The following is a 20,936-nucleotide window of genomic DNA, read 5'->3' as shown; positions in this document are numbered from 1 at the left end:
AAAAAATCAAAAAGTCTGTTATAAGTATGACTTTATGTTATTGTAATCAAGGCAGTTTTGTTTGATATTTAATGTGTTGTAAGCCTTGAGTACTAAGTACATGAACTTCTGTTTTACTTTCCAGCTCCAGAAAATTCATCCTTATCGTTATCAAAGAAAAAGAAGATCCGATTAAAAGAGAAATCTGACAGAAAGCTTAAGAAAGTTATGAAGATAAAACAAGAAAATGTGAAGATAAAATCTGAGCCGGGGTATAATGAGGAAGGATCAGCCCTGGGGATGAATGATAGCTTCCTAAAGAGTGAGGACGACGGAGTCCCAGACTTCCCGCTCCCCGAGTAAGTCTTCATATTGGACAGTGTTTTATTTGATTTGATAAAGAAACATGCTGGATTTGAATTCGGATCAAGCTTGAATGCATTATGTAGACAATAAATGAATTGTTTCTTTCCATCTCCGTTTCATATCAGTATCATGTGGCTTACTGTACACTTGAAAGTATTGATTAGTAAAAGAACCTTTAATTTCAGATGTCATTGAATTCATTTGATATGTAATGATCGTGATAATGCACTTTTAATAGCTATATGAATTACCGTAAACCAACTGTCTTTCACAGTTATTTAATTTCACGATTTCCTTTTCAAAACAAATTCTCAAAAATTAACGTTTGCGGATAAATATTGAAGTGAACTTTTAATCAATATATGTCTTGTAGATATCAATTCGCAGAGAAAAGCTTTCACAAATTTTGCAGAAATTGTGAAAGTAAATTTCATGCGAAAGAAAACTGGTTAACAGTAAACACAAAAGACTTAACCTCAAAAGGTTATTTCCCCTTTCAGCACCTGTCCAACCCGACTATCATTTGGTCAGCATAACAACTTCTTTAGTCTCATCAAGGATCTTCTTACGGAGTTCCAAGATGGAAAATTTACTACTGCTAATGTAAGTCACTTTGTCATTCTCACCTAACTTTGTGTGACAGATTCCGTTTACATTTGTATTAATACTTCTTCCTTTAAGTAATGGTAAACAATTTCTTCAAGTACCTGATCCAGTGTCGTTTTAGTTTTGTTGTTCATTTTATTTTGCTATAACTTACAATTTTCTAAAGATAACATGATAAAGCTAGCATTATACTTTTATCACTTAAAGTTGTTATGTGTTTCTCTGTAGTAATATAAGGAAGTTACTCTTAATGCCAGCCACATCTTGCATTATTTGTGATATTTTTGTTACAGTTAGAAGAGAAGGTGAGAGAGTGGCAGGAGGCACCTACTAGTTCCCTCAATTCCTGGTTCAATCTCCAGACTAACTGGGTAGACAGTGTCATGTCAACACTCAAGTTTTTAGCTGGGGACCTTGTAGGTATGTAAATACATATCCTCTACTATTAAGCAAGCAGTTGGTTGAAGAAAGTGTAGGAGTCATGAAATGTTCAATGTCATTCTAAAAACCTAGTTTGTATGTAAACTCCTAATATGGTATGATGGCATGTTATTTCTATCCACAGGTGCCACACCTGACAACTTTGTACCGTTTGTAGACTACAAGGAGCGAGCCCAGCAGTGGCGATGGATTGGTGTCGGTCGAGATTCTGATGAAAACCTCCTAGAGCTGTTCAAATACTGGTGTTCAAATAAAAAGGAGTCATCATCAGAACTCAACGACAATGGTCAAGGGTCACCTCCACCTCCTAGAAGGTAGGTAGCCTAGGAAAGGAGAGATAGGGGTCAGGGTCACATCAGGGTCACCACCACCTCCTAGAAGGTAGGTAGGAAAGGAGGGACAGGGGTCAGGGTCACATCAGGGTCACCACCACCTCCTAGAAGGTAGGTAGGAAAGGAGGGATAGGGGTCAGGGTCACATCAGGGTCACCACCACCTCCTAGAAGGTAGTTATCTTCACTTCCAAGAGGTTAGGTAGAAATTGATAGATAAAGGCCATAGGCCATGGTCACCTTTACTTACTATACCTAGAAAGTAGACGGTAAAGGAGACAAAAAGGTTAAAGTTCAGAGAAGGTAAGTAGGACTACAGAGATAGAGGTCAGGGGTCAGGGTCACCTCTGTCTATTCAGCATGTTGAAACTAAATAAATGTAGAAAAATAGTGATAGAGGTCACTACCTCAAATGTAGATAGGAAGGTAAGGGGTCAAAAGTGTAGATAGGAAGGTAAGGGGTCACAAATGTAGATAGGAAGGTAAGGGGTCACAAATGTAGATAGGAAGGTAAGGGGTCACAAATGTAGATAGGAAGGTAAGGGGTCACAAATGTAGATAGGAAGGTAAGGGGTCACAAATGTAGATAGGAAGGTAAGGGGTCACAAATGTAGATAGGAAGGTAAGGGGTCACAAATGTAGATAGGAAGGTAAGGGGTCACAAATGTAGATAGGAAGGTAAGGGGTCACAAATGTAGATAGGAAGGTAAGGGGTCACAAATGTAGATAGGAAGGTAAGGGGTCACAAATGTAGATAGGAAGGTAAGGGGTCACAAATGTAGATAGGAAGACATTACGTTTAGGTTAATAACACACACAGAGGTCGGAAGAATTGGTACTGGTAAGGGGTCACAGAGTTGAGGGGTCACACAGGTAAGGGGTCACAAATGTAAGGGGTAACAAAGGTATGGGATCACACAGGTTTGGGATCACACAGGTAAGAGGTCACAAAGGTAAGGGGTCACAAATGTAAGGGGTAACAAAGGTAAGGGATTACAGAGGTATGGGGTCACTGAGGTATGGGTTCACAAAGGTAAGGGGTCGCAAAGGTAATGGATCACAAAGGTATGGGGTCACAGAGGTAAGGGGTCACTGAGGTATGGGTTCACAAAGGTAAGGGGTCGCAAAGGTAATGGATCACAAAGGTATGGGGTCACAGAGGTAAGGGGTCACACAGGTATGGGATCACAGAGTAAGAGGTTACAAACGGTAAGGGGTCATACAGGTATGGGGTCACAAAGGTAAGGGGTCACAAAGGAAAGGGTTACAGAGGTAAGGGGTCACAAAGGTAAGGGTAAAGGTCCTGTCATGAATTCATAAACACATAATGTATATTAATTAAAGAGGTCAAGGGTCACTCCAGATTCCATTAAACCAGTCAAACTTAACGCATGTCTTTCTGATTAAAGGAGCTTGTCTGGGATGGTAAAGGTACTTCTGCTACAGATTGACAGTTTGTTTGTTTGCAGTCTATATATCTTGTATTTCATTACAGTTATTAATTGTTTCCTTTTTAGTTGGACATCCTTTGTGGTACGGGCAACGTCAGACGAGGAAAAGAATACATTTAGAGAGCAGGTAACTAGCTTTGTTCTGATACATGTATATATTAGAACCACATGTAATATATAACAAAGACAAGTAGAGCATTTATCTAAATGTATGTGATTAACTGAAACATCTTTCTCCTGCTAGTCATTTCTGCTTTATAAACAATGATAAGTGAACAAAGCATACACTCCGTTGTTGGTGAGAGGGTATTGTGTCATCTGACCCGAGGAGTCAGGATGACCTAGTCATCATGCTTTGAACATCGTTGTCCACAGTGGGCTGTTTGCTGACAGTAAACTTTTCACATTTTAAACTTCTTCTCAAGTTCTATCTGCCTAATTGCACTGAAACTTGCCTGAAATGATCCCAACCAAGTGTTGTTATTTTTCTAGTCAGCTGCCGTTTTGAAAACACATTTTTAACTTCTTTTGGTGCAATTTAGCTGACACTTGCATGAAATGATCCTTGACAAAGTGTTGTTACTTTTTCAGGTCAATCAGAAATCCAAGACGGTAGCTACAACAGCCATCTTGAAACACATTCTTTTTTTAACAAATTTAAGGTTTTGCCTTACATTTCAGGAAAAAAGACGATTTGAGAATCCTCATAAAGCCTTTACCTACAAAATGCATGGCTACGAGTCGGTAGTAGGACCAGTAAAGGGGGTGTACAGCAAGGAAAACGCCATGAACAAAGCCAGAGAACACGCTCTGTTAATATCCAACCGGCCATCGTTTGTCACGATTCTCACGCTGGGTAGGTATAACAAAGCCAGAGAACACGCTCTGTTAATATCCAACAGGCCATCGTTTGTCACGATTCTCACGCTGGGTAGGTATAACAAAGCCAGAGAACACGCTCTGTTAATATACAACAGACCATCGTTTGTCACTATTCTCACGCTGGGTAGGTATAACAAAGTCAGAGAACACACTCTGTTAATATACAACAGGCCATCGTTTGTCACGATTCTCACGCTGGGTAGGTATAACAAAGCCAGAGAACACGCTCTGTTAATATACAACAGACCATCGTTTGTCACTATTCTCACGCTGGGTAGGTATAACAAAGTCAGAGAACACGCTCTGTTAATATACAACAGGCCGTCGTTTGTCACTATTCTCACGCTGGGTAGGTATAACAAAGCCAGAGAACACGCTCTGTTAATATCCAACAGGCCGTCGTTTGTCACGATTCTTACACTGGGTAGGTATAACAAGGTCAGAGAACACACTCTGTTAATATCCAACTGGCCGTTGTTTGTCACGATTCTTACACTGGATAGGTATAACAAGGTCAGAGAACACACTCTGTTAATATCCAACAGGCCGTCGTTTGTTACGATTCTCATGCTGGCAAGGTATAACAAAGCCAGAGAACACACTCTGTTAATATTCAACAGGCCATCGTTTGTCACTATTCTCACACTAGGTAGGTATAACAAAGCCAGAAAACACACTCTGTTAATATCCAACAGGCCATCGTTTGTCACTATTCTCACACTGGGTAGGTATAACAAAGCCAGAGAACACACTCTGTTAATATCCAACAGGCTGTGGTTTGTCACGATTCTCATGCTGGCAAGGTATAACAAAGCCAGAGAACACACTCTGTTAATATTCAACAGGCCATCGTTTGTCACTATTCTCACACTGGGTAGGTATAACAAAGCCAGAAAACACACTCTGTTAACCCTTTAAGCGCTTGTCACCGCAAATGTCGTTCCGCTAGTATCGGTCTCGTAATGTTGGTCACCGCAAATGTCGTTCTGTTGACAACCTTTTTCACACGGCTCTTAGGTATTTCCCATCCACGTGTTTATAAATAAAAATGATTCTGATTGGTTGTTTAGGCCCCACACTAGCATAACAGCGTGTATGTACTGATACTCTCGGCGGGAGTACTACGATATGCTATGTTGAACAGGCCCCGACAGCAAACGTAAACAATTCGTAAATTCCATCATGGCGGCCGCTTTTGACTCAGACTGGGACAGTGACGAAGACGATAATATTGAAAATATCTTCAATAAAAATAGTGACAGTTAAACTCAATTCAAAGGTTTTGGGCCCAAGTATATTGTTAGGAATGGAGCAGTAATTGCTCACATTGATATGGATGATTTCTCGCCCGAGAATGACGACGAAGACTACTCGGACAAAGCGGAGGATTGGATGAAATCATCGGGGCCACCTTTTTGTGTCCCGTTTACAAGGGAATCAAAACTTATTATTAATATGGAAAATCAGGAACCTATAGATTTTTCCACTTATTTCTAAATGACGATTTTTTAAATATTGTTGTCCAACAGATTTATACGCCGACCGCAAAATATCAAGGTCATCAAGGAAATCACTCGCGTATCTTCGAGTGGAAACAGGTGTCACTCGAGGAGATGAAAGTATTTTTTGGTCTTGTTATAGCGATGGGATTGTCCATAAAACCGATACTTACTGGGCAACTGAGAACGTTATTTTTACTCCATTTTTCGGAGACAAAATGTCTAAAGATCGTTTCCAAAATATTCTCTCAAACTTACACCTGTGTGACAACGACACCTTCATACCTTTGTATATTATCGCCAGGTATTATTACCTGCTAATGACAAGGACTCTGATGAAATATCTACCTCCTGAATCAGTCCTTCAGAACAGGTAAACTCACAAGAAATGTGTGAAATAATAATCACAAAGTCAGAATTTACAACATACTTAGTTTTATTTCATAATTCAACGACAATGTTTACCTGTCAACTAGAGCTATGATTTACCTGTTCACACCTGAAATATGAATCAATTAATCACCAACACTAATTAATTCTATTCCTTGCTGAAGAACAGGAATAAAGAATGATAGTTAGGTGATTTACATTATAAATACTCCTACTTTATGGAATTTTGAAGAAAATGTATTTATTTACCTGTAATTTTTACCTGTAAATCCTTACCTGACAAATTTTTAGAGACAAATTTACCATCTATGTAAACCTAAACATCTACTGAACAAAATTTGTATATATGTCTATTATTGAAAATGGCATGGAAAAAATATTATTGAACATTAAATAAAGGTATTCATAATTTCTGTATTTCTTCAAATTAATTCAACAGTGAGGCCCCTTGTATAGTAAGAGTATATAGCGCTTAAAGGGTTAATATCCAACAGGCCATCGTTTGTCACAATTCTTACACTGGGTAGGTATAACAAAGTCAGAGAACACACTCTGTTAATATCCAACAGGCTGTCGTTTGTCACGATTCTTACACTGGATAGGTATAACAAGGTCAGAGAACACACTCTGTTAATATCCAACAGGCCGTAGTTTGTCACGATTCTCACGCTGGGTAGGTATAACAAAGTCAAAGAACACGCTCTGTTAATATCCAACAGGCCGTCATTTGTTACGATTCTCACGCTGGCAAGGTATAACAAAGCCAGAGAACACACTCTGTTAATAACCAACAGGCCGTCGTTTGTCACGATTCTTACACTGGGTAGGTATAACAAAGCCAGAGAACACGCTCTGTTAATATACAACTGGCCGTCGTTTGTCACGATTCTCACGCTGGGTAGGTATAACAAAGCCAGAGAACACACTCTGTTAATATCCAACAGGCCATCGTTTGTCACGATTCTCACGCTGGGTAGGTATAACAAAGCCAGAGAACACACTCTGTTAATATACAACGGGCCGTCGTTTGTCATGATTCTCACGCTGGGTAGGTATTACAAGGTCAGAGAACACACTCTGTTGATATCCAACAGGCCGTCGTTTGTCACGATTCTCACGCTGGGTAGGTATAACAAAGCCAGAGAACACACTCTGTTAATATACAACAGGCTGTCGTTTGTCACGATTCTCACGCTGGGTAGGTATAACAAAGCCAGAGAACACGCTCTGTTAATATCCAACAGGCCGTCGTTTGTCACAATTCTTACACTGGGTAGGTATAACAAAGTCAGAGAACACGCTCTCTTAATATCCAACAGGCCGTCGTTTGTCACGATTCTCACGCTGGGTAGGTATAACAAAGTCAGAGAACACACTCTGTTAATATCCAACAGGCCATCGTTTGTCACGATTCTCATGCTGGGTAGGTATAACAAAGTCAGAGAACACACTCTGTTAATATCCAACAGGCCGTCGTTTGTCACGATTCTTACACTGGATAGGTATAACAAAGTCGGAGAACACACTCTGTTAATATACAACAGGCCGTCGTTTGTCACGATTCTCATGCTGGGTAGGTATAACAAAGTCAGAGAACACACTCTGTTAATATCCAACAGGCGTCGTTTGTCACGATTCTCATGCTGGGTAGGTATAACAAAGCCAGAGAACACACTCTGTTAATATCCAACAGGCCATCGTTTGTCACGATTCTCATGCTGGGTAGGTATAACAAAGTCAGAGAACACACTCTGTTAATATCCAACTGGCCGTCGTTTGTCACGATTCTTACACTGGATAGGTATAACAAAGTCAGAGAACACACTCTGTTAATATCCAACAGGCCGTCGTTTGTCACGATTCTCACGCTGGGTAGGTATAACAAAGTCAGAGAACACACTCTGTTAATATCCAACAGGCCATCGTTTGTCACGATTCTCACGCTGGGTTGGTATAACGAAGCCAGAGAACACACTCTGTTAATATACAACAGGCCGTCGTTTGTCACGATTCTCACGCTGGGTAGGTATAACAAAGCCAGAGAACACACTCTGTTAATATACAACAGGCCATCGTTTGTCACGATTCTCACGCTGGGTAGGTATAACAAAGCCAGAGAACACACTCTGTTAATATACAACAGGCTGTCGTTTGTCACGATTCTCACGCTGGGTAGGTATAACAAAGTCAGAGAACACACTCTGTTAATATCCAACAGGCTGTCATTTGTCACGATTCTCATGCTGGGTAGGTATAACAAAGCCAGAGAACACGCTCTGTTAATATCCAACAGGCTGTCGTTTGTCACGATTCTCACGCTGGGTAGGTATAACAAAGCCAGAGAACACACTCTGTTAATATACAACAGGCCGTCGTTTGTCACGATTCTCACGCTGGGTAGGTATAACAAAGTCAGAGAACACGCTCTGTTAATATCCAACAGGCCGTCGTTTGTTACGATTCTCACGCTGGGTAGGTATAACAAAGTCAGAGAACACACTCTGTTAATATCCAACAGGCCGTCATTTGTCACGATTCTCATGCTGGGTAGGTATAACAAAGCCAGAGAACACGCTCTGTTAATATCCAACAGGCCGTCGTTTGTCACGATTCTCACGCTGGGTAGGTATAACAAAGTCAGAGAACACACTCTGTTAATATCCAACAGGCCGTCGTTTGTCACAATTCTTACACTGGGTAGGTATAACAAAGTCAGAGAACACACTCTGTTAATATCCAACAGGCCATCGTTTGTCACGATTCTCATGCTGGGTATGTATAACAAAGACAGAGAACATTGTCTGTTAATATACAACAGGCCGTCGTTTGTCACTAATCTCACGCTGGATAGGTATAACAAAGTCATAGAACACACTCTGTTAATATACAACAGGCTGTCGTTTGTCACTATTCTCATGCTGGATAGGTATAACAAGGTCAGAGAACACGCTCTGTTAATATCCAACAGGCCGTCGTTTGTCACTATTCTCACGCTGGGTAGGTATAACAAAGTCAGAAAACACACTCTGTTAATATCCAACAGGCCGTCGTTTGTCACGATTCTTACACTGGATAGGCATAACAAAGTCAGAGAACACACTCTGTTAATATCCAACAGGCCGTCGTTTGTCACGATTCTTACACTGGATAGGTATAACAAAGTCAGAGAACACACTCTGTTAATATCCATTAGGCCGTCGTTTGTCACTATTCTCACGCTGGGTAGGTATAACAAAGTCAGAGAACACACTCTGTTAATATCCAACAGGCCGTCGTTTGTCACGATTCTTACACTGGATAGGCATAACAAAGTCAGAGAACACACTCTGTTAATATCCAACAGGCCGTCGTTTGTCACGATTCTTACACTGGATAGGTATAACAAAGTCAGAGAACACACTCTGTTAATATCCAACAGGCCGTCGTTTGTCACGATTCTCATGCTGGGTAGGTATAACAAAGCCAGAGAACACGCTCTGTTAATATACAACTGGCCGTCGTTTGTCATGATTCTCATGCTGGGTAGGTATAACAAAGTCAGAGAACACACTCTGTTAATATACAACTGGCCGTCGTTTGTCACGATTCTCATGCTGGGTAGGTATAACAAAGTCAGAGAACACACTCTGTTAATATCCAACAAGCCATCGTTTGTCACGATTCTCATGCTGGGTAGGTATAACAATGTCAGAGAACACACTGTGTTAATATCCAACAGGACATCGTTTGTCACGATTCTCACGCTGGGTAGGTATAACAATGTCAGAGAACACACTGTGTTAATATCCAACAGGCCGTCGTTTGTCACGATTCTTACACTGGATAGGTATAACAAAGCCAGAGAACACGCTCTGTTAATATCCAACAGGCCGTCGTTTGTCACGATTCTTACACTGGATAGGTATAACAAAGTCAGAGAACACACTCTGTTAATATCCAGCAGGCTGTCGTTTGTAACGATTCTCATGCTGGGTAGGTATAACAAAGTCAGAGAACACATTCTGTTAATATACAACAGGCCGTCTTTTGTCACGATTCTCATGCTGGGTAGGTATAACAAAGCCAGAGAACACGCTCTGTTAATATACAACTGTCCGTCGTTTGTCACGATTCTCACGCTGGGTAGGTATAACAAAGTCAGAGAACATTGTCTGTTAATATACAACAGGCCGTCGTTTGTCACGATTCTCATGCTGGGTAGGTATAACAAAGACAGAGAACACACTCTGTTAATATCCAACAGGCCGTCGTTTGTTACGATTCTCACGCTGGGTAGGTATAACAAAGTCAGAGAACACACTCTGTTAATATCCAACAGGCCGTCGTTTGTTACGATTCTCACGCTGGGTAGGTATAACAAAGTCAGAGAACACACTCTGTTAATATACAACAGGCTGTCGTTTGTTACGATTCTCACGCTGGGTAGGTATAACAAAGTCAGAGAACACACTCTGTTAATATACAACAGGCCATCGTTTGTCACGATTCTTACACTGGGTAGGTATAACAAAGTCAGAGAACACACTCTGTTAATATCCAACAGGCCGTCGTTTGTCACGATTCTTACACTGGATAGGCATAACAAAGTCAGAGAACACACTCTGTTAATATCCAACAGGCCGTCGTTTGTCACGATTCTTACACTGGATAGGTATAACAAAGTCAGAGAACACACTCTGTTAATATCCATTAGGCCGTCGTTTGTCACTATTCTCACGCTGGGTAGGTATAACAAAGTCAGAGAACACACTCTGTTAATATCCAACAGGCCGTCGTTTGTCACGATTCTTACACTGGATAGGCATAACAAAGTCAGAGAACACACTCTGTTAATATCCAACAGGCCGTCGTTTGTCACGATTCTTACACTGGATAGGTATAACAAAGTCAGAGAACACACTCTGTTAATATCCAACAGGCCGTCGTTTGTCACGATTCTCATGCTGGGTAGGTATAACAAAGCCAGAGAACACGCTCTGTTAATATACAACTGGCTGTCGTTTGTCACGATTCTCATGCTGGGTAGGTATAACAAAGCCAGAGAACACGCTCTGTTAATATACAACTGGCCGTCGTTTGTCACGATTCTCATGCTGGGTAGGTATAACAAAGTCAGAGAACACACTCTGTTAATATCCAACAGGCCATCGTTTGTCACGATTCTCATGCTGGGTAGGTATAACAATGTCAGAGAACACACTGTGTTAATATCCAACAGGCCGTCGTTTGTCACGATTCTTACACTGGATAGGTATAACAAAGCCAGAGAACACGCTCTGTTAATATCCAACAGGCCGTCGTTTGTCACGATTCTTACACTGGATAGGTATAACAAAGTCAGAGAACACACTCTGTTAATATCCAGCAGGCTGTCGTTTGTAACGATTCTCATGCTGGGTAGGTATAACAAAGTCAGAGAACACATTCTGTTAATATACAACAGGCCGTCTTTTGTCACGATTCTCATGCTGGGTAGGTATAACAAAGCCAGAGAACACGCTCTGTTAATATACAACTGTCCGTCGTTTGTCACGATTCTCACGCTGGGTAGGTATAAACAAAGTCAGAGAACATTGTCTGTTAATATACAACAGGCCGTCGTTTGTCACGATTCTCATGCTGGGTAGGTATAACAAAGACAGAGAACACACTCTGTTAATATCCAACAGGCCGTCGTTTGTTACGATTCTCACGCTGGGTAGGTATAACAAAGTCAGAGAACACACTCTGTTAATATCCAACAGGCCGTCGTTTGTTACGATTCTCACGCTGGGTAGGTATAACAAAGTCAGAGAACACACTCTGTTAATATACAACAGGCTGTCGTTTGTTACGATTCTCACGCTGGGTAGGTATAACAAAGTCAGAGAACACACTCTGTTAATATACAACAGGCCATCGTTTGTCACGATTCTTACACTGGGTAGGTATAACAAAGTCAGAGAACACACTCTGTTAATATCCAACAGGCCGTCGTTTGTCACGATTCTTACACTGGATAGGTATAACAAAGTCAGAGAACACACTCTGTTAATATCCAACAGGCCGTCGTTTGTCACGATTCTTACACTGGATAGGTATAACAAAGTCAGAGAACACACTCTGTTAATATCCATTAGGCCGTCGTTTGTCACTATTCTCACGCTGGGTAGGTATAACAAAGTCAGAGAACACACTCTGTTAATATCCAACAGGCCGTCGTTTGTCACGATTCTTACACTGGATAGGCATAACAAAGTCAGAGAACACACTCTGTTAATATCCAACAGGCCGTCGTTTGTCACGATTCTTACACTGGATAGGTATAACAAAGTCAGAGAACACACTCTGTTAATATCCAACAGGCCGTCGTTTGTCACGATTCTCATGCTGGGTAGGTATAACAAAGCCAGAGAACACGCTCTGTTAATATACAACTGGCTGTCGTTTGTCATGATTCTCATGCTGGGTAGGTATAACAAAGCCAGAGAACACGCTCTGTTAATATACAACTGGCCGTCGTTTGTCACGATTCTCATGCTGGGTAGGTATAACAAAGTCAGAGAACACACTCTGTTAATATCCAACAGGCCATCGTTTGTCACGATTCTCATGCTGGGTAGGTATAACAATGTCAGAGAACACACTGTGTTAATATCCAACAGGCCGTCGTTTGTCACGATTCTTACACTGGATAGGTATAACAAAGCCAGAGAACACGCTCTGTTAATATCCAACAGGCCGTCGTTTGTCACGATTCTTACACTGGATAGGTATAACAAAGTCAGAGAACACACTCTGTTAATATCCAGCAGGCTGTCGTTTGTAACGATTCTCATGCTGGGTAGGTATAACAAAGTCAGAGAACACATTCTGTTAATATACAACAGGCCGTCTTTTGTCACGATTCTCATGCTGGGTAGGTATAACAAAGCCAGAGAACACGCTCTGTTAATATACAACTGTCCGTCGTTTGTCACGATTCTCACGCTGGGTAGGTATAACAAAGTCAGAGAACATTGTCTGTTAATATACAACAGGCCGTCTTTTGTCACGATTCTCATGCTGGGTAGGTATAACAAAGCCAGAGAACACGCTCTGTTAATATACAACTGTCCGTCGTTTGTCACGATTCTCACGCTGGGTAGGTATAACAAAGCCAGAGAACACGCTCTGTTAATATCCAACAGGCCGTCGTTTGTCACGATTCTTACACTGGATAGGTATAACAAAGTCAGAGAACACACTCTGTTAATATCCAGCAGGCTGTCGTTTGTAACGATTCTCATGCTGGGTAGGTATAACAAAGTCAGAGAACACATTCTGTTAATATACAACAGGCCGTCTTTTGTCACGATTCTCATGCTGGGTAGGTATAACAAAGTCAGAGAACACACTCTGTTAATATCCAACAGGCCATCGTTTGTCACGATTCTCATGCTGGGTAGGTATAACAAAGACAGAGAACACACTCTGTTAATATCCAACAGGCCGTCGTTTGTTACGATTCTCACGCTGGGTAGGTATAACAAAGTCAGAGAACACACTCTGTTAATATCCAACAGGCCGTCGTTTGTTACGATTCTCACGCTGGGTAGGTATAACAAAGTCAGAGAACACACTCTGTTAATATACAACAGGCTGTCGTTTGTTACGATTCTCACGCTGGGTAGGTATAACAAAGTCAGAGAACACACTCTGTTAATATACAACAGGCCATCGTTTGTCACGATTCTTACACTGGATAGGTATAACAAAGTCAGAGAACACACTCTGTTAATATACAACAGGCCGTCGTTTGCCGTCAAGAGCCGTCAAGTGGTAAAGGCGATCCAACTTTTTGCATTTGGGTTATGTGAGTGGTACCAGTAGTGGGTTTGAGGTTTTTCTCTAGGTACTCCAACTTTCTTCTATATCAAAATTGTTAATAGGATGTAGAACAAAAAAGACTCCAAAATAAACCTAAAAGAGGAGAATTTGTGTCTGAAAAATTTCAATCTGACTGACTATTACCACAATGTCAATTAAATGTGATGATAGTAATCTAAAATGATTGAAATGATGGCCATTAACCTGTGTTAACATAATGATTATGTTTACAGTCCGAGATGCTGCAGCACGGCTACCTAACGGTGAGGGAACGCGAGGGGATATCTGTGAGCTGCTGAAGGATTCACAGTTCTTAGCTCCTGGAGTATCAGATGCTCAGGTGTGTATTTATTATGTAAATGTTTTAATGAATAGATAAGGAGCTTGGAAATGGTGGAAATCAAAATTGAAAACATAATCAGGATGTTATGACAAACATTGTGTCTGTATTGAGAAGAGAGTATCCCATTGTAATAATTGTGATGTTGCTTGGTCTCAGATAAATGTGGTTGTAAGCGGAGCTCTAGACAGACTTCACTCGGAGAAGGACCCGTGTGTAAAATATGATGTCAACAGAAAACTCTGGATCTACCTCCATAGGAGCAGGGCAGAGGAGGAATTTGGTAGTTGTAAGTCTGTAAACTGGCTTCTTCTTAACGGCATAATTCTGTTAACTCAGGTAAGTCTGTAAACTGGCTTCTTAAGGCGTAATTCTGTTAACTCAGGTAAGTCTGTAAACTGGCTTCTTAATGGCGTAATTCTGTTAACTCAGGTAAGTCTGAAAGCTGGCTTCTTAATGGCGTAATTCTGTTAACTCAGGTAAGTCTGAAAGCTGGCTTTCTTAAACTGGCGTAATTCTGTTAACTCAGGTAAGTCTGAAAGCTGGCTTCTTAATGGCGTAATTCTGTTAACTCAGGTAAGTCTGAAAGCTGGCTTCTTAATGGCGTAATTCTGTTAACTCAGGTAAGTCTGTAAACTGGCTTCTTAATGGCGTAATTCTGTTAACTCAGGTAAGTCTGTAAACTGGCTTCTTAATGGCGTAATTCTGTTAACTCAGGTAAGTCTGTAAACTGGCTTCTTAACGGCGTAATTCTGTTAACTCAGGTAAGTCTGAAACTGGCTTCTTAACGGCGTAATTCTGTTAACTCAGGTAAGTCTGTAAACTGGCTTCTTAACGGCGTAATTCTGTTAACTCAGGTAAGTCTGAAAGCTGGCTTCTTAATGGCGTAATTCTGTTAACTCAGGTAAGTCTGTAAACTGGCTTCTTAATGGCGTAATTCTGTTAACTCAGGTAAGTCTGAAAGCTGGCTTCTTAACGGCGTAATTCTGTTAACTCAGGTAAGTCTGTAAACTGGCTTCTTAACGGCGTAATTCTGTTAACTCAGGTAAGTCTGTAAACTGGCTTCTTAATGGCGTAATTCTGTTAACTCAGGTAAGTCTGTAAACTGGCTTCTTAATGGCGTAATTCTGTTAACTCAGGTAAGTCTGTAAACTGGCTTCTTAATGGCGTAATTCTGTTATTTCTGTTAACTCAGGTAAGTCTGAAAGCTGGCTTCTTAATGGCGTAATTCTGTTAACTCAGGTAAGTCTGTAAACTGGCTTCTTAATGGCGTAATTCTGTTAACTCAGGTAAGTCTGTAAACTGGCTTCTTAACGGCGTAATTCTGTTAACTCAGGTAAGTCTGAAAGCTGGCTTCTTAATGGCGTAATTCTGTTAACTCAGGTAAGTCTGTAAGCTGGCTTCTTAATGGCGTAATTCTGTTAACTCAGGTAAGTCTGAAAGCTGGCTTCTTAATGGCGTAATTCTGTTAACTCAGGTAAGTCTGTAAACTGGCTTCTTAATGGCGTAATTCTGTTAACTCAGGTAAGTCTGAAAGCTGGCTTCTTAATGGCGTAATTCTGTTAACTCAGGTAAGTCTGAAAGCTGGCTTCTTAATGGCGTAATTCTGTTAACTCAGGTAAGTCTGTAAACTGGCTTCTTAATGGCGTAATTCTGTTAACTCAGGTAAGTCTGAAAGCTGGCTTCTTAATGGCGTAATTCTGTTAACTCAGGTAAGTCTGTAAAGCTGGCTTCTTAATGGCGTAATTCTGTTAACTCAGGTAAGTCTGTAAAGCTGGCTTCTTAATGGCGTAATTCTGTTAACTCAGGTAAGTCTGTAAAGCTGGCTTCTTAATGGCGTAATTCTGTTAACTCAGGTAAGTCTGTAAACTGGCTTCTTAATGGCGTAATTCTGTTAACTCAGGTAAGTCTGTAAACTGGCTTCTTAATGGCGTAATTCTGTTAACTCAGGTAAGTCTGTAAAGCTGGCTTCTTAATGGCGTAATTCTGTTAACTCAGGTAAGTCTGAAAGCTGGCTTCTTAATGGCGTAATTCTGTTAACTCAGGTAAGTCTGAAAGCTGGCTTCTTAATGGCGTAATTCTGTTAACTCAGGTAAGTCTGAAGCTGGCTTCTTAATGGCGTAATTCTGTTAACTCAGGTAAGTCTGAAAGCTGGCTTCTTAATGGCGTAATTCTGTTAACTCAGGTAAGTCTGAAAGCTGGCTTCTTAATGGCGTAATTCTGTTAACTCAGGTAAGTCTGTAAACTGGCTTCTTAATGGCGTAATTCTGTTAACTCAGGTAAGTCTGAAAGCTGGCTTCTTAATGGCGTAATTCTGTTAACTCAGGTAAGTCTGAAAGCTGGCTTCTTAATGGCGTAATTCTGTTAACTCAGGTAAGTCTGAAAGCTGGCTTCTTAATGGCGTAATTCTGTTAACTCAGGTAAGTCTGAAAGCTGGCTTCTTAATGGCGTAATTCTGTTAACTCAGGTAAGTCTGAAAGCTGGCTTCTTAATGGCGTAATTCTGTTAACTCAGGTAAGTCTGAAAGCTGGCTTCTTAATGGCGTAATTCTGTTAACTCAGGTAAGTCTGTAAACTGGCTTCTTAATGGCGTAATTCTGTTAACTCAGGTAAGTCTGAAAGCTGGCTTCTTAATGGCGTAATTCTGTTAACTCAGGTAAGTCTGAAAGCTGGCTTCTTAATGGCGTAATTCTGTTAACTCAGGTAAGTCTGAAAGCTGGCTTCTTAATGGCGTAATTCTGTTAACTCAGGTAAGTCTGTAAACTGGCTTCTTAATGGCGTAATTCTGTTAACTCCATTCTGATTCATTAGATCTTCAATATTGATATTAATGAATCCTTGTCTCCACAGAACGTATACACCAAGCACATGCTGCAGCTCAAAAAGCCAGGAAATCACTACAAAAGCCAAAAAGTCAGAAGAGTGTAAGTATTTAGCTGGAAAACAAAAAAGTTTGAAAATAAACTTAAAAATCTTAATAAGCATAGGCAAATGGTATCCACTCTATAGTATAAATTGTCTAATAAATTGGGACCAGCATATCTTGCCAGTAGACACAAGTTATCAGATTATCCAGGTTATAGTTGCTACAAGAAAAATACATACAATATAGCTGAAATAGACAACAGTTGGTTTTGACAGGTTACGCTGTACTGGGTTTGTGTTGATTTAATGACTTAAACTGCAGTATAGTTGTTTAATATTTAGAATGGTTTAATATTTAGAATGGTTTAATATAAGAATGTTTGGTTTATACAGCAGAAAGTAAAGGAGTTGACGAGTCAGACCCCAACAACTCCCAGTCTCACTTCAGCCAGTAGTCCTCGCCTCACTCAATCCCTTAGTGCTAGCTCGGAGAGCCTTAGTGCCCTGGACGCCAGTCACACCGCTTCTAGCCCAGCCATCACAGGTAGTCCGTCAGCCAAGGGAACGCCCAGCAGTCCTGTGGTGGGGCAGGTCAGTCCGCGAGCCACCGGGAGTCCTAGGACAACCTCCTCACTCGCCACCTCAAAGTCAGGGGCTGCGGCCAATCTATTATCTGGTGGGAGTGGCTTATCCTCCATGTCTGGGGCGACGATTAGGTTCCAGATACAGCAGTTACAACAACAACAACAACAACAGCAGCAACAACAACAGTTACAACATGCAGGAAGTCTCCCTGGGACGCCTACTAAAGGTACACAGAGTGTAGAGTGTGGCAGTCTGTTCCTGTACAGGGTTTTAATTGAATTTTATGTAATGTCTACCAAATGGAAAACCTCTTATACTGTATAGTTGTTTAAATATGTGGGGAGAACATTTCTTTTTTTTTTTTAGCCCACCATCATCAGATGGTGGGCTATTCAAATCGCCCTGCGTCCGTGGTCCGTCGTCCTCGTTCGCCGTCTGTCGTCCGTCCGTAAACAATGCTTGTTATCACTATTTCTTAAAAACTGCTGCAGGGATTTTGTTCAAACTTCACATGGAGGGTCTCCTTGGTCCATATTTGTGCCATACAGATTTGGAGGCTGATCGGAAAAACAAGACGGCCGCCAGGCAGCCATCTTTGATTTTTGCAGTTGAAGTTTGTTATCGATATTTCTTGATAACTACTGAAGGGATTTTGTTCAAACTTCACATGGAGGTTACCCTTGGTCCCTAGTTGTGCCATACAGATTTTGAGGCTGATCAGAAAAACAAGATGGCCGCCAGGCAGCCATCTTTGATTTTGGCAGTTGAAGTTTGTTATCGATATTTCTTGAGAACTACTGAAGGGATTTTGTTCAAACTTCACATGGAGGGTACCCTTGGTCCCTAGTTGTGCCATACAGATTTTGAGGCTGATCGGAAAAACAAGATGGCCGCCAGGCAGCCATCTTTGATTTTGGCAGTTGAAGTTTGTTATTGATATTTCTTGAGAATTACTGAAGGAATTTTGTTTAAACTTCACATGGAGGTTACCCTTGGTCCCTATTTGTGCCATACAGATTTTGAGGCTGATAGGAAAAACAATATGGCGGCCATCTTGGATTTTGATAGTTAAGGTTTGATATCCCTATTTCTCAAAAAGTGCTGAAGGGATCTTTCTCAAATTTAATATGTAGGTTCCCCTAGGGCCCTTGTTGTGCATATTGCATTTTTGGACCAATCGGTGAACAAGATGGCCGCCAGGCTGCCATCTTGGATTTTGATAGTTAAAGTTTGTTATGGCTATTTCTCAGATAGTTCTGAAGGGATCTGTCTCAAATTTCATATGTAGGTTCCCCTAGGGACCTAGTTGTGCATATTGCATTTTGGGACTGATCGGCAACAAGATGGCCGCCAGGCAGCCATCTTGGATTTTGTTATTCAAAGTTTGTTATCGATATTTCTCAGAAAGTACTGAAGGGATCTGTCTCAAAATTCATATGTAGGTTCCCCTAGGGCGCTAGTTGTGCATTATGTGATTTGGGACCGATCTGTCAACAAGATTGCTGCCAGGCAGCCATCTTGGATTTTTATATTCAAAGTTTGTTATCGCTATTTCTCAGAAAGTATTGAATGGATCTTTCTCAAATTTCACATGTAGATTCCCCTAGGGCCCTAGTTGTGCATTTTGTGATTTGGGACCGATTGATCAACAATGGCCACCAAGGAGTCTTCTTGGATTTTGATAGTTGAAGTTTGTTACCGCTATTTCTCAAAAGGTACTGAGGCGATCTGTCTCAAATTTTATAGTACCGTAGTATGTTTGAAAAAGTTTAAAAAGTAGAGAAAAGATCCATCTTTCCTTTGTCAGATATAGATCATTCTTTGGTGGGCGCCAAGATCCCTCTGGGATCTCTTGTTCTTAGATACAAATTCACTAGGAACTGTTCTTCACACTGGCAATGTCTAACAGTAATTAGCCATACAAGCTTTCTTCAATTAATCCCCATTCATTAAAGTAACTATGTTGTACTTTGAAATAAATGTGAAAGTTTATGAAAAAATTAAGCAAACGCTTTGAGTGTCGGTTCATAATAGAGGGGGGGGGGGGGGGGGGGGGGGTTGTTTATAAAACTTATTTGAGAACCTACATATGCATGAATTTTTTGTTACACTACAGGAATGTCCCCGGGGAGTAACAGGTCACCATCAGTATCCACGGCAATACATCAGTCCCAGCCAGATACACCCACTGGAGTCTCTAAGACTCTAAATCTTCACAACGTCAGAGCAACACTGATGGGATCCAATCCTCAGGGCAACCCTGCCTTGGCTCAAAGTCTAGGACAACAGATCTGCCCTGAGTTGTTTATACAAGGGTCCCGGGGTGGCACTCCGGGTAACTCCCCAGCCCACACCCCAACTCCTACCCAGACCCCGTCCCTCGTCACCAAGAAAACTACCACAGTATCAACGACAGCCTCGGGGCTTCAAACGATGATAGATGCAAGTAATACCACATCAACTGTAACGTCTTCTGGTGTTACGACACCTTTAGTGGCTAGGCTCGTCACTGGTAACCAAATGGTTTCTGTGAGTAACCTGTTAGCGGCACAGAGAGCCCAGGCCCAGTCTCCTCGTGCTAGTACAACTCTCAAAATTCAAGGTAAGAAAACCAAATCATGTTGCTAGTAGTTCCCATCTCAAAATTTTGGAAGTCAATCATTCATATTATCATAGATTAGACAGTTGAAAATGATTTGTGATGTAAAGACATAAAGCTTGTACTCTATACAAAATTTTGTTTCGATCATACATGTACTAGATTTGTTTTTGCTTTCTTGAAGATTGAAATACAATGACTTCACAAGACTATAAAAAACTATGTACATGTAGTACATTTTAAGGTCATCTGACCGGAAGGGTCAGGATGACCTATAGTCTTCATGTTTCGTCCGTCATTGTCCTCCGTCCGCCATGCGTTAACTTTTCACATTTTGAACTTCTTCCCAAGTTCTACCAGTGTGATTTGGCTGAAACTTGCCTGAAATGATCCTGACATGGTCCCGACAAAGTGTTCTTATTTTTCGGGTCAATCCAAAATCAAAGATGGCCGCCACAGCCGCCATCTTGAAAACACATGTTTAACTTCTTCTCAAGTTCTACTGGTGCAATTTGGCTGAAACTTGCCTGAAATGATCCTGACATGGTCCCGACAAAGTGTTCTTATTTTTCGGGTCAATCCGAAATCCAAGATGGCCGCCACAGCTGACATCTTGAAAACACTTTTAACTTCTTCTCAAGTTCTACCAGTGCGATTTGGCTGAAACTTTTTTTTATATTTCTTTTATTTTTCCAATTTATCGTACATATATAATACACAACATTATATCAATCATACTTCTACAAACAAACAGA

The 20,936-nt window shown here is 41.0% G+C and overlaps 1 protein-coding gene across 3 annotated transcripts in view; it reads left to right on the top strand.

Moving 5' to 3' along the window:
* The window catches only part of LOC138326998 (nuclear factor related to kappa-B-binding protein-like), a 56,390-nt gene that overhangs the window by 18,226 nt on the left and 17,228 nt on the right, over positions 1–20,936 (top strand). For 2 of the 3 annotated variants that reach the window (XM_069272957.1, XM_069272959.1), the window contains 11 exons: positions 125–338; positions 846–948; positions 1,245–1,371; positions 1,517–1,706; positions 3,241–3,301; positions 3,856–4,030; positions 14,027–14,133; positions 14,293–14,416; positions 16,983–17,056; positions 17,391–17,808; positions 19,699–20,184. In XM_069272957.1, the coding sequence (XP_069129058.1) occupies positions 125–338; positions 846–948; positions 1,245–1,371; positions 1,517–1,706; positions 3,241–3,301; positions 3,856–4,030; positions 14,027–14,133; positions 14,293–14,416; positions 16,983–17,056; positions 17,391–17,808; positions 19,699–20,184 (2,079 nt within the window). The remainder of the gene's footprint in view (positions 1–124; positions 339–845; positions 949–1,244; positions 1,372–1,516; positions 1,707–3,240; positions 3,302–3,855; positions 4,031–14,026; positions 14,134–14,292; positions 14,417–16,982; positions 17,057–17,390; positions 17,809–19,698; positions 20,185–20,936) is intronic. The other variant, XM_069272958.1, reaches the window with a different exon arrangement.

Source organism: Argopecten irradians, chromosome 7, assembly GCF_041381155.1.
Source record: "Argopecten irradians isolate NY chromosome 7, Ai_NY, whole genome shotgun sequence".
Taxonomy (NCBI): Eukaryota; Metazoa; Mollusca; class Bivalvia; order Pectinida; family Pectinidae; genus Argopecten; species Argopecten irradians.
The sequence above is the reverse complement of the archived record's forward strand: the minus strand, read 5'-3'. Positions and strand labels throughout refer to the sequence as shown.